Below are 13,005 nucleotides of genomic sequence, written 5' to 3'. Positions count from 1 at the left end.
GTTGGGAGATCTGCTCCACTGCACCAAGGCCAGGGACTTGGCATGCAGCAAAATCTACCAAGCATGTGGAAAGAGCTGTAAAGGGAAGTCAGGGGACTCTCCCACACCATCCACGTGGCTGCATCAGAAGTGCTTGCTCATGTGTGCAGCACAGCATTGAGGCATGAATTAGAGAAGCTTCCCATCTTCCTGTTCTGCCAGGCTGGCACACAGCAGGCAGGAGCATCCCTGTCTGGGTCGTGCTCAGCATTAGTCTCTGCCTGAGGGGGATTGCATGATTCCTTCTCCCCAGGTCTCCTGACCTGCAGACTCATGCTTGTCATCTTTTTCCTGTCATGTGGCTTAAAAAGACTGGGTTAAGGTTGCTGCATGCTGGCAGTCATTCTGACACCCTCTGCTTGGGCTCTGCAGGATATCGTGACAGAGAGCAACCAGTTTGACCTGGTGGGCTTCATCCCACTGCTGCGTGAGAGGATTTACTCCAACAACCAGTACGCCCGCCAGTTCATCATATCCTGGGTAGGTGCACGGGGTGCTGTGTGTGCCTGCCACTCTGAACTCCAGGACATTGTGTCCCATCAGCTTCCCATGTCCAGGCAATATATCCATGGCAATATGTGAACTAAGGCACCTGGATTTATTTGGGCAGGGTTTTAAGTCAGCAGAGTTTTTTTGCCTGATTCTTTAAAAGACCCACTCCCTGTCACCTTGTTGTTGCAGTGGCAGGGACATGACACTTCTGCCAGCCTGTTCAGGACATGGCACACCAAGTTAGAAAGTACACTCAAAGTGTTGCTTGTATAGATGGACATACTGTGCTGTAGAGGTTACAGTCTCCCAAGGGATAGTGCTAGGCTGCTTTCCATCATGCAGAGGTGATGGAGAGATGTTGCTCTCCAGGAGGCAAGGGATCTCCACTTGCTTTCTCCTTTCTGTGCAAAGCAGGAGCTCTTGGTGCTTAGCTGAGGTCTGGGGAAATGTGTTCCCCTGTACTCCCCCTCTCAGTGGTACTGCTGCCACCCCAGGTCTGCCTGGATGTGTCTTGGCAGTCATTCCTGATCCCTGCTTTGTTTAGCAGAACTGTGATTGGAAATGCAGCACTGCTGCAGGCTGATTGCTTGCTTGCTGTGCTAGTTCAGCTGCTTCCCAAGATGGGCAACTCCACAGTGCCCTCTTTTCCTTCCCCCTATCCCACACAGCTCAGTGTCTGAATTCCTCAGTATCCTGCCAGATTTGGGCTGGTGATGTTAGTCAGCGTCTTGAAAACTCTCCTCTTCTTTTGTATTCCTCTCTGATCTAGATCCTGGTCTTAGAGTCTGTGCCTGATATCAACCTCTTGGATTACCTTCCAGAAATCCTAGATGGACTCTTCCAGATCCTGGGAGACAACAGCAAGGAGATACGGAAGATGTGAGTGTGGATGCTGGCTGGTTGCAAGGACTGTGTCATGTTTGCTGTTCACCCATCACTTTCTCTATTGATTTCCAGCTCTTGCGTGTAACTGCAGTGAAGCTCTATGTGTGTAGTGAGAGACAAATTGGCTTGGGCAGTGGATCAAAGTGTCCTTGGCAGGGGTCTCCCCTGTCTCATGGTCGTGGAGGATGCCATACTCTGTACTGGGGGACAAACTGTTTTGGCTTGGTTGAGTTGTTGCCTTCCCAGCACCTGACTTCAAGTCCATAGTCTCATGTGTGGTTCTGGGATGGGCATGAACTCTCTGAAGAAACTTGCAGCATGAGAAACTTTCTTGGCAAGGCAGAGCTCCATCCCAGTATCTCCTGGCTGGAGAAGAGAAGCAAGGATTGGGAGCTTGCTCCACAGATACAGTGCTGGTCCCAAGACAGAGACATTTTGCAGCGCAGGAATGTCTGCATGTTCTCAGGGAAGTCAAAGAATCTTGGCACTTTGTGCTAGGAGAGAGTGACTGGATTGGTTTTGTAGGGCATAAGTAAGTGGTGAGACTGGCCTGGGTCTATCCTGCTGCAGTGCCTTTCTAGATTCTCCCTATCTCTTTTTTCCCAGCATCCACATGTCAAGGAACAAGCACTGAAAGCTTTGGGCACCACCTGCCCCACTGCTCCTCATCTTAGGCACCTCCATATTCACAGAACCTGGGTGGCTGTGGGGGGCTCTGTGCTGCCATCACCTCTGTCCTTGCCCATGTGTGCAGTCTCTGCTGTGGGGCAGGGTGAGCTTGTCAGCCTCATCTTTCCTGCCCCTGCCTCTCTGCAAAGACACTTCTGCCATGCCACCAGCATCCCTCCATGTGCACCTGGAGAAGACAGTCTCCATAAGCTCTCCCTAATTGCTCTAAGGTGATCGGGCACTGACCAGCTGCTCTGCCTCTCCACAGGTGTGAGGTGGCTCTTGGGGAATTCCTCAAGGAGATCAAGAAGAATCCCTCCAGTGTGAAGTTTGCAGAAATGGCCAATATCCTGGTGATCCACTGCCAGGCAGCAGGTGAGTGCACAGGACCAGGCAGTAGCACCAGCCTCCTGGTTTGTGGTGCCAACTATAGATTCAAGCCAGGAGTTTTCCAGCAGGCTGTGCATCAGCTTAGCTGCTCACCTTTTTTTTGTCGCTGTTCATGGAAATCCTGCTGGAAGGAGGGAACAGGCAGCTCTCCTGTAGTTGGCACAACTGCTTTTGTACTGCAGATTCCCCAGCCAGAACACAGATCTGGCATCCTCCAAAATGGAGGGGCCTAAAAAATATTTGGCACCTGTGGATATCCAGCACTTCTGGGAGGATCTCCCTAAGGTCTTACTGTAATCTCTGGTGGCCCTTGGTGCATAGGTCAGAGTGTTAAGGACGAGTGTGGGCTCTGTGCCAGTGCTGCACTGTACCTCCCTTGGGTCTGCTGTGTAGGCAGAGGGTTACAGTTGCAGCTGGATGTGTTTCCTGAGAAGGATCTTGTTCCCAGGTTTTGCCCATTGCACTCTTTAAATGTTGCTGAATGGGAGTGGGTTTTCTGGGAGATAGAAAGGTATAGATAGACTTAGATTGATTGCTCTTGATTAAACTAACTCCCAATGAATTTACACTGTTTAAGCTTAAAATCTGGCCTTGCATCAGTGGAGTGCCATAGCAGTGGTGCCTTTTCCAGAATTTAGGGAGGTTGTTAAAACCCCACCTCTAGGAATGATGCTAGACCCAGAAACACAGCTGCAGTAGGTGTGACTGAAGAAATATCCTTATGCATTGGTAAGCTTGACAGAATACTTGTAAATGAGGAAACCTGCATTATGGGTTGAGCTGGGTTAACTGAAACCTATTGATTGTATTTCATCTCAAGCTCACTGGAAGTTCAGGTCTTACTGATCTCTGGAACTAAATTGTCTTAGATGAGCTTCTCTTGGGATGGAGCAGAGGCAGCTCCTTGCTTGCAGGTGGTCCTTGGCCTGTGGAGCCAGTGCTGCCCTTTCCCTCACCTTTGCTTGTCTCATGTCTTCCAGATGACCTGATCCAGCTGACAGCCATGTGCTGGATGAGGGAGTTCATCCAGCTGGCTGGCCGGGTGATGCTGCCGTACTCCTCAGGGATCCTGACGGCCGTCCTGCCGTGTCTGTCCTACGACGATCGCAAGAAGAGTATCCTTGTAGCTCAGACTGCTCCCCTTCCATTCCTGCTGCAGCAACCCACAGGGAAGCGCCTGTTCCACTGCCTGCTTCCTGCCCTTGGGGTGCAGGTCCAGAAAAAGTTCTCCCACCAAGTGCTAACACCCACACTGGCCCTTTGGATGTGAGGGGGCTTGCAGTAGCTGGGCTGGGGCAGCTCTGATGGGGCTGCAGTGGCTTCTCCATGGCCGGCACCTGCCCACGTGTGGGACTGCATGTTCCTTACACTGCCTTCACTCAGACATCAAGGAGGTGGCAAACGTGTGCAACCAGAGCCTGATGAAGCTGGTCATTCCAGAGGATGATGAAATGGATGAGGCCAAGCCATCAATGACCATACCAGCAGAGCCCACCTCAGAGGAGTCCCTGTCCAGGCCAGAGACAGTGACTGCTGGTGAGTCCCAGTTGGTCTGGGCCAGTAGAGGTATAAGGAAGATCAAGGGAATGTTCTCAAGAGAAGTTCTTGAGTTGGTTTGGTGTCCTGAAGCAGTTCAGAGTACATGGGATATCTGTGCTTTATTTGGAACCATGTTGCACAGATGTTCCTCTGGTGAGACAGACACATTTGTTGTAGGCTGAATGAGAGGGTCATTGGTCTGACCTGGAGCCCAGGTGGTGCTGCATGCCCTGGTCAGCATCCCCATCCTCTCACCATGCTCCCCTTCAACTTAGTCACCAAGTTGACCTGAAAAAGATTATTTTTAGTTTGGGAGCAGGCATCATGACCCAAAGAAGAGCTCAGAGGGCTGTGTTAGTCCTGGGAGAGCATCAACACATTCATGGAGGAGGATGTGTGTGGTGGGGAAGGGTAGAGAACAGAAAGGAGAAGAATTTTGGATCAGTTCCAGATTCATGGTGCTCTCCAGACCATCTTGCAGGTATTGTCCCAGTCCTAAAATTTCCAGAACATAAAAGGCAAAATTTTGCAAATGGGATGGGAGACCTGAAGGGGGGTTCAAGTGAAAGAAACTAAGTGGTGCCCACGAATCAGTGCTTGGGAGCAGCAGTGGTGTTAGCCTTCCAACATCCCTTGGATGCTGTGGTCTTGGCATAACTAAACATTTCTTCTGGCACAACACATCTTTGTTGTCCAGGTGTGTGAAATCTGTGTTAATGTTTAAATCTCGAGGGCTCATCTGAGTTCTTCTAAAGCTGTGCCTTCAGCCCAGTGCTCTCCTGTAACACACCCACCAGTGGCTTTGGGAAAATCCTGCCGTGAGAGGGAGCAGGAGGATGGGATGAAGACTGGAGGATTTCCTTGTCCGACAGCAGCAGTGGAAGGCGGGGAAGCCGGGAGCTGCCGGGGCAGGGTGCGGTGGCAGTGGGGGCGTGGGCAGCAGTTGGGATGGCAGGGGAACACCGCAGGCGCCGGGAAGTGTTCTCAGGACAGCATTGGTGGTTCAGTGGTAGAATTCTCGCCTGCCACGCGGGAGGCCCGGGTTCGATTCCCGGCCAATGCAATATGTCTTTTCCTCCTATTTTTTTTGGTTTTTATCTGTAACGTGGACCCAGGCACATCAAAATATCAGTCTAAGTAAGCATCTTAGTCTTCAGTAAAAGTTCAAAAGCTTTCATTGCCTACCTCTGTACAGTTTTTTTTACTAGAAGAGATAAAGCAGAAAAATTTACTGCCTTAGCATGGTGGTATTGTATTTCTTGTATTAAAATCTATCACAGAAGACCTTTAAAATATCAACAGAAAGCTTAATTGCTTAATTTTCAGCCCCTCTGGTATCAAATTGCACCTTGAAGAAGTCAGGATCAGATAAAATTCTGATGCCTTTCTATGAGAAACTCAGCTCTGTTCCTTGGGTGTGCTGATGTGCTGATGTTGCTTGTGTGAGTAGAGGCTGTTGGCACAAGGGGGCACAAAGAGTCAAGTTCATCTTGTAATGCTTTGTCACCGTGCTTGTGACACCCAGTTTTAGCATGGAGCAGAGGTTGGAAAGCTGCTTGAGTCACTTGGCTTTGACCTGGAGTCAGGCTATGGCCAAGTGGAGATGTCCTGAGTTGGATTCTAGCTTCTCTATGCATGTGGTATGTTTAGGAATTGAAATCAAGAGAGTCAAAGGCAGCTCTGCAGTTCTGAGCTACTTCTTTGAGAATGGTTGAAACCATCAGCAGGATGTGTCTGGGTCTCTCCTATAGAGGAGAGGACTCATTTTGGGGCAGTGGTCTGAAGTTGTGCCCATCTGTATTTTGCTGGGTAAGTGGAGTTCTGTACTAGCTTGTCTGGCAGCAGGGAAGGGCTTGACAAGGAGAGTGAAATTCTCACTGCAGGCAGAAGGAATCCCTTGGCTCCCTGGACCTTCAATGACTGCTGATGTCTTTGCAGAAGGTTGTGCAGCTCTCCAGCCTCCCAGTCCTGCTGTCTACCTTCCCCATCACCCTACTAGCTGTGTCTCCTATTTTTCTACCCCCAGGTTCTCTGGATGCATCTGGTGACTCCAGCAACAGCGGTGTCTTCACAGTAACCAGGTGGGGTCTGTTTGTTGCTTCAGAGGGACTTGAGAAGAAGGGAAGGCTTCTTGGGGTACAGACAGTGACTGACAGGGGCTGGGCTGGGAGGCAGTTGGGGTCTCTTGGGTCCCAGTAGGGTGGATGACTGGGGATGCTCTAGGAACTGACTGCTTCTCTCTGATGTACTTGCACCAAAATGTCTTGACTGTATGATGAACTGAGGTGTTTTTTCCCTGAAGAGACTGACCCTGTTCCATGCTGCTGTCTTGGCAGCCTACCACAGCCCAGGTCTATGGGGCTGGACCTAGGGCTGCACAGCTCTTAGCCTCCTGCCAGCCTTTTGTGGCATTTTTCAGCCCTGCCCAGCACGACCTCTCCTGCAAATACCTTTCTTCCCATCCAGCTATCTGAACTGGGGGACAAATCCATCTGTTCTAATAGGTTTCCTTTCCTCCTGCTGCCTGCAGTTCCTTTACTCAGAGGCAGTGATTTCCAACACTTTAATTGTGCTGATGCTTATTTTTATTTGTTGTTGTGATCCCCAAAATAGGATTGCCTTGCTTTAGCTGCATCCTACCAGTGTGATGCCCATCACAATACATCCTAGAGCAGTGCAAGCATCAGCTTTTCAAGTTGATTGTCTGTACTCTCTGTTCCTTTTTTGCATTTCTGCACAGCCCAGCTACTCCATGGTCTTAATGATGCCCTTAATTTCTTTCTCTCTTGGAAGTACAGGTCATTTCATTGGCACCTGAATGTTGGTTTATGGTGGTTAAATTATTTTCCCTGGCTTTTTTGTGGTTGGTGTGTCCTGGCCCTGCTCAACCCTTGAAGTTTAGCAAGTGCAGAAGTAGATGTGCATAAGGCTGAAATGGGGAGCTAGGTGGGGAAAGAAAAAGAAGAGGCATTGAGTGAGGAGGATAAGTGATAGCCATGGCTCTGTGCTGAAGATCTTGTACATGAGGGAGAGAGGGAATGAAAATTGAAGAGGGTCAGAAGCAGGGAGAGCTGGGATGGCTTGTCCCAGTGTCACTGAGAGCCGGAAGGAGAACAGCTGCTCGAGCTGAAATGTTCTGTCAGCAACTCAACCACCAGGAAAAACCATCTGGGACAGAAGGCAAGACCCTCCATAGACCTGGTTTTGCAGAGGGACTTTTTCATGAGCCTTCCTTTGCCCTTTTCAACAGGAGACTCTAGGCTTCACCCTGGGGTTACCTGCCCTGTGTGACCTCTCCGCTGATCCAGTGTTGGCACCCAAATAATTTTCACCGCTGCATCTCTTGTGGGGGACTGACATGGGATTGGGGGAGGGCTGTACACGGCTGACGGGAGCCCTGGACATCTGCCTGGTGCTCCATGCATTGCTCAGGCTGTCTGGCTTGGCTGGAGCTGGAGGAAGGCGGGAGCTGGCACCCGTGGCCCTCAGCAGCCATAATTCACACCAGAGAGCGGCAGCTGCCGCACTCTGAATGCCCACTGGGTGTCAAGGCAGGACTGCAGGAAGCCGTTGTGTTGCTGGGAAAAGCTGGAAAGCCTGCAAACAGAGGAAGTTGCAGCTGCCTTTTAAGATGAAGTCACTCTGCTTCTGTTTTTGTTCTTTCCCCCCCTCCCCCAGCGATCAAGTGAGGGAGCATGGCCGAGCGCCAGGCATGCGGCTCTCACGCCCCCTTCCCCTGCCCTCCCCAGCTGGCTGCAGAGGGACAGTGCTGCTGCAGCAGGGAAGAGAGGACCTTGGTCAATGGGGGCAGAGGAGATCATGGCCTGGCGTCTGCAGAGGGCCATGTTCTGGGAAGATGGCATCCAAGAAGATGACAAGGCCTGACTGCTCAACACATGGATGGCTGGGCACATTCCTGTGGCCACAAACTGACACACGCAATCCCTTTGCTCCTAAAATGTGTCTAAAAATTCTTCCCAAGTATTGGCCAGCTTTACTTGGGGGGAGTTTCCTGGTGGCATCCACTAGGAGATGGAGACTGTGTCTGTGCCAAGACAGAATCTGGGGCTGCTGGGAGAGCCTGACTATGCAGGGCTGGAGGGGTTTTGGGGTTCCCCGTCCAGATGGGGGGCCCCACTTCTAGCTTCTGCAAAAAGTGTCACTGGAAGTGGACCAGAACCACGTTTCAAAGGCACTGGATCCTTCTCATGGCCTGGCTGAGCATGCTGCTGCTGTGTTAGCTGGTGTGAGCCTGGATCAGGAAGGGGAGGTGGAAGCATGGCTGCTGGAGCAGAGCCCGGGCTTCCTTCCGTTGGTCTGAGCTGCCACAGGAGAAGATCCAGATGTCTGTTCTGCGTCAGTGGACCTAAACAGCTGGAAAGTGCTTTTTAGGCTCTTGTAACTGCATTGGTGTTTCAAAACAAAACCTGGACAGTTTGAGACAACTTCCTGATGGTACTACTGGGCAGAGGGTCGGGCACAGCTGGAAGCTTTCAGTGTTAGGCTGTCTGCATGTTGGGACAAAGTTGATGGGATCACAGTCCCTCACCAAACTAGATAAGGGACATGAAATCTCCAAGAAGAGCCTTTGTGATACCTCCTGGGGCAAGGAAGTCTTCTTGCATTAGGTGGTGGTGAGCAACACATGGACATGTAAAGTTGTGTGTTGCTCTGCAGAAGGGGCAAGTGGCTGCCACGTGGCTGAACTGCCCAAGCCTGCAATTAAACCAGGCTTTTAAATGTGGTAGTTAGTGCTTCCTACAAAGCTAAAATAGCTGCTGCTTGTCTCATGCTGGAAGTTGCTGTACCCCCATGCCCAGAGCCTGATGCACCTTGAAGGTGTGTCTGGGGAGCTCATGGAGGTGGGAATACTTTGGTGGAGATAGGAATGGTGTTGGGTGTTCTGCAGCACCCAGGGGATGGTTGGCTGAAAACAGCATGATGGCTTGCTTTGAGCTAAGGCACCAAGCCTGCCTTGGAATCCATTCTCCAGCAGCTTGTTTTGCACAGTTTTTAGGTCCGTAGTGGCTCTTTCTGGCCCTTCTCTCCAGCCTGGAGTGAGGAGATGACTTCCCTTTGCTGCTCCCACTTTATGCTTGGGTGAGTGAGCTGGAGGGGAACCCCAGGCACGCTGCCCCAGCCCTTGTCACAGTGATCTCCAGCTTGTTGGACTGGATGCCTCTGCCTAGACCTTGGCCTCATCACTTCCCTGGGAGATCTTGGAAACTGCAGTAAGCAGAAGGAAGCCAAGAGCACTGAAATGAGAACAATGAAGGACAAGAAAGTGACAGCTTGTGGGACCAATAGCAGAGAGGAGCTATTTATCTCCTGGCCACTGGCTTGAGCGCGTTGAGCAGCACAGCTGCCAGCCTGTATGGGAGCTGCCCTTGTGACTTGGACCACAGTGAAAGAACCTGGATATTTCCACCCTTGGCAAGGCCATTTTGCTGGGCTTGCCTAAAGGCTAGATCCTGGCCTGGACCTTAACCTTGTCTGAAAATGGGGTCAGGAAAGCAGCTGGACCAGGCAGGAGGCCAGGAGAAAGATGACAGCTCAGACATTGGCAGAGAAAAGGTGACTGCTGAGAAGAGAGAAAGCAGAAGCCCTTGAAGAAAGGGGAGAAGTGAGAAAATGCATTGATAAAGGACATGGAGTGAAAAACATTGCTGTGGGTTGAATGTAGTGGGAAAGTAAGCTCAGTCCCCATGCTGAAGGTGCTTTCTGAAATGGGGGGATGTGCTGTGGGATGGGTCTTCTGCCCCGCCACTGAGCTTGAGCAAAGACTCCCAGTGTTCAGAGGTGAGAGCCTGGCACAGCCCCCATCATTGCTCAGTTTGCCCTAAAAGCTGTTCTCACTGTCACAGGCGAGCAGCGGGGGCGGTGCCAGGGCCAGGCTCATCCTCGGGAGGAGAATCTGGGGTAGTGGGTTAGATGGAAGTGATTGCATCTGACATCTGCCCTGCCGCAGATGCCGGCGCTGGGAGCGGCGAGGCAGGCCCAGGGGATCACATGGATGCAATGCCATTACTGCTGCTCCCTCTGCCTGGGGATTAGGGAGAGCCAGGCTGAGCTGCCAGCCCAGTTCTGGAGCTGCAGCAGCGCTCAGCTGCTGCCATAACCCCTGCAAAGCGGGGTAGCCCATGACGGTCTGGTGCCACTCTATCCCAGAGGATTGGTGAGGGGTTTTTAGCTGTTTCCCATGTTCATCAGACCTCTCTCCTTTCATGGTGGGGCCTTGGATTTGTGCTGAGTAAAGGAGCTGCTTCTCCCCCAGCAACCCCCCTAAAAGGTTTATCTGAGCAGCTGTGGACAGAGGTTAGCTGGTGAGGAGCTTTTCCCAGCTGGAATCCCTCCTAGTGGGAGCTGAGCCCAGCAGAGCCACAGGGCAGTGGTACACAGTGTGGCTGGGGGCTGCCTGGCTCCAGGCCAGCCTGATGCTCCCAGCCACCTCTGGGGTCCACTCAGGTGGGTTTTGGGTTGAGCCACCCAGGATTTCTCCCCACATACTGCATCAAGAGCAGTGATGGAGGAGGGGTTTTCATGAGTGATTTTGGCACAAACCAGATTGGAAATTGCTTGTAGAAGTCATCTCTACTGTGCTGTTAGAAGTCAAGCATCAGCAGACAGCAGTGCTTTGGCAACCCATGGCACCCTGCATCCTGCCCACTTATCTCACAGCAGCGTGGAGCTGGTGGGATGTGACAGCGTCAAAGCCACCTCCAAACTGCCCAGCTTCAGGCACCAATTCTCTGTGCTGTCCTTTTGGCCTCTTGCTTCTGAAAACATGCATTACCCTGAGGTTTCTTTTTCCCCATCGTGTGCAGGCATTGTGTATATTTGGTGTGGAGGTGTTACTGGGTCAGGGTTTCATTCTCCTCTTCCATCTGAAGCCTGTACTGGGAGCATGGCAGGCTATGCAACTGCCACAGGAGATGGTTTTGTAGGAAAACCAAATACAGTGTTCATTCAGGCTGGCTGAAGTGAACTGGGATGCTGCTCCCTTGGACATCTCTCCCAAACTCCTCATGCTCTGGTCCCTCCTTCCCTTCAGTTCCGTGTGTCTGAGCATTTCGCCCTCAGCTGTTGTTTTCAACATCAAAGTGAAATGCAATTTGCAGCCCCCAGCATCTGTTATGTGAGGCAGATCAAGCAGTCAGATCCCTGCAGGGCTCTGAGGGGCTGCAGCCTCCTCATCTTGCCCTTACAACGTGTGTCCTGGGGAAGATCAAATCCTATTAAGCCACAGCTCTACTTGCAAATTATACCGTGAGAAATCTGCCCCTTAGGATTTCTTATCAAACAAGATGCATGGCAGCTCTGTGCAGGCTGGAAAAATCAGCAAGAGCCTGGTCCAGCCTTGAATCATTCAGTACTTTGGGTACCAGAGGTGTGACATGGCTCTTGAGTGCAGCCTCCCCTTGGTGGTCTTCTCCAACCATCTTGGTTCTAACCATTATCTCTCCTTAAAAGAGTCTCCTGTGGCAGATGCTTCTCATATTCTTGCTGTCAAGGAGGTGGGAAACCATCAGGTAGATTTCAGGATCACAATCAGGACATAAAAATGCTGTATCATGACAATTTCTGTGTTGGGATCACCTGTCCCAATGCAAGTCCCAGCTATTAGGGAGAAAAACAGGGGGCCAAGAGCTAAGAGTCTGCAGCAGCTGTCCATTTCTAACAGAGACAATGTCCTGGTGAACTAAGCAAGTTACTTCCTCTCATCTCTTGTTTATTATGAAGGATTATCCTGATCTTTTGGGATGGCTTTTGGGAAGGAAGATGAAGGTGTCAAGGCAGGGTTGTAGCAGAGAGCTGCATCCCAAACTCACTGCCAGACAGGGCACCATCTGCAGTTCTCAGCACAAATCCACTGGGATCAGTGGAACCTGGATGCCTTCATCAGGTTGGAGCTGAGTGCAGTGGGTTAATGTTCTCTCAAAATGTTTGAGCTGGCCAGCCTTGAGGTGGATTCCGAGTGTATTTTATGGATCTCTAATCTTTGAACCCCAAATCTGGCAAGTGCACTATGGACCAGTTTCTCATACAGCCATGATACTGTTTTCATTTAGAGTGGTGCCTTTCTATGTGTAGGTACCAGCTGCTTTGGGAAAAGTGGTCACACTCAAAGCACCAGAGATTTCTGTTGCTTCCAAAGCATTACACAAAAGGAGAGTGGCTGTTTACTTAGGTAGATAGGACAAGGGGGAACAGTTTTGAACTAGGAGAGATTTAGGTTAAATGTTAGGAATAAACTCTTTACTCACAGGATGGTGAGGCAGTGGCATGGTTTTCACAGAGAAGTTGTGGATGGCCCATTTCTGGAAATGTTCAGGGCCTGGCTGTACTAGCAACCTCATGTAGTGAGGGTTTGAGCTAAGGTGTTTGATGCAGCCTCTGGAGTGTTGTAGACATGGGAGGAATGAGTTGGATGTAACACTGAACCAGCCTCTTTTCTTTCCATGCAGCTGTGAGAGGATACAGGTGACCCTGAACCTGGATGGAATAGTTCAGGTGCTGGACTACCACCTTAGTGATACATCCATTGGGATGATGACCAGAATTGCAGTCCTGAAATGGCTTTACCACTTGTACATCAAGACTCCTCGAAAGGTAAGTTGGGGACTCAGCATTCGACTGAGTTTGTCAGCTCCCAGCCTGTCCCATTGCCTTGAGAGCAGTGCAAATTGTCATTGTCTTGGTAGTTTTGCAAATGTGTCCACCTGCCTTTTCTGAGAAGGCTTTGGCTGCCAGGTACCCCATAGCTTGAGGAAGAAGAGCTCTCCAGCTCAGATGGAAAGTGCTGGTGAAGCTCTTGGCAGCCTCCCTCAGGGCAAGTGTCCTGTGGCTGGGCATGACCAGGCCTGTAGGACTGATGCCACCCATCCTTGTGCTTCCAGATGTTCCGACACACCGACAGCCTCTTCCCCATCTTGCTGCGGACCCTCTCAGATGAGTCAGATGAGGTAGGTGCTGCAAAAATCCTGGAAACTT

At 51.0% G+C, this 13,005-nt stretch overlaps 1 protein-coding gene and 1 non-coding gene across 2 annotated transcripts in view; both read left to right on the top strand.

Annotated features, from left to right (window-relative positions):
- Window positions 1–13,005, top strand: part of VAC14 (VAC14 component of PIKFYVE complex) — a 59,495-nt gene that overhangs the window by 6,055 nt on the left and 40,435 nt on the right. Inside the window, exons 5-12 of the mRNA XM_066557454.1 lie at window positions 412–519; window positions 1,301–1,410; window positions 2,354–2,460; window positions 3,456–3,590; window positions 3,859–4,011; window positions 6,041–6,095; window positions 12,480–12,624; window positions 12,912–12,977. Of these exons, the coding sequence (XP_066413551.1) occupies window positions 412–519; window positions 1,301–1,410; window positions 2,354–2,460; window positions 3,456–3,590; window positions 3,859–4,011; window positions 6,041–6,095; window positions 12,480–12,624; window positions 12,912–12,977 (879 nt within the window). The remainder of the gene's footprint in view (window positions 1–411; window positions 520–1,300; window positions 1,411–2,353; window positions 2,461–3,455; window positions 3,591–3,858; window positions 4,012–6,040; window positions 6,096–12,479; window positions 12,625–12,911; window positions 12,978–13,005) is intronic.
- TRNAG-GCC (transfer RNA glycine (anticodon GCC)) lies at window positions 5,007–5,077 on the top strand. Its single transcript has one exon. It is a non-coding gene; the product is annotated as a tRNA-Gly (tRNA).

The sequence above is a fragment of the Molothrus aeneus genome, chromosome 11 (assembly GCF_037042795.1).
Source record: "Molothrus aeneus isolate 106 chromosome 11, BPBGC_Maene_1.0, whole genome shotgun sequence".
Lineage (NCBI taxonomy): Eukaryota > Metazoa > Chordata > Aves > Passeriformes > Icteridae > Molothrus > Molothrus aeneus.
The sequence above is the reverse complement of the archived record's forward strand: the minus strand, read 5'-3'. Positions and strand labels throughout refer to the sequence as shown.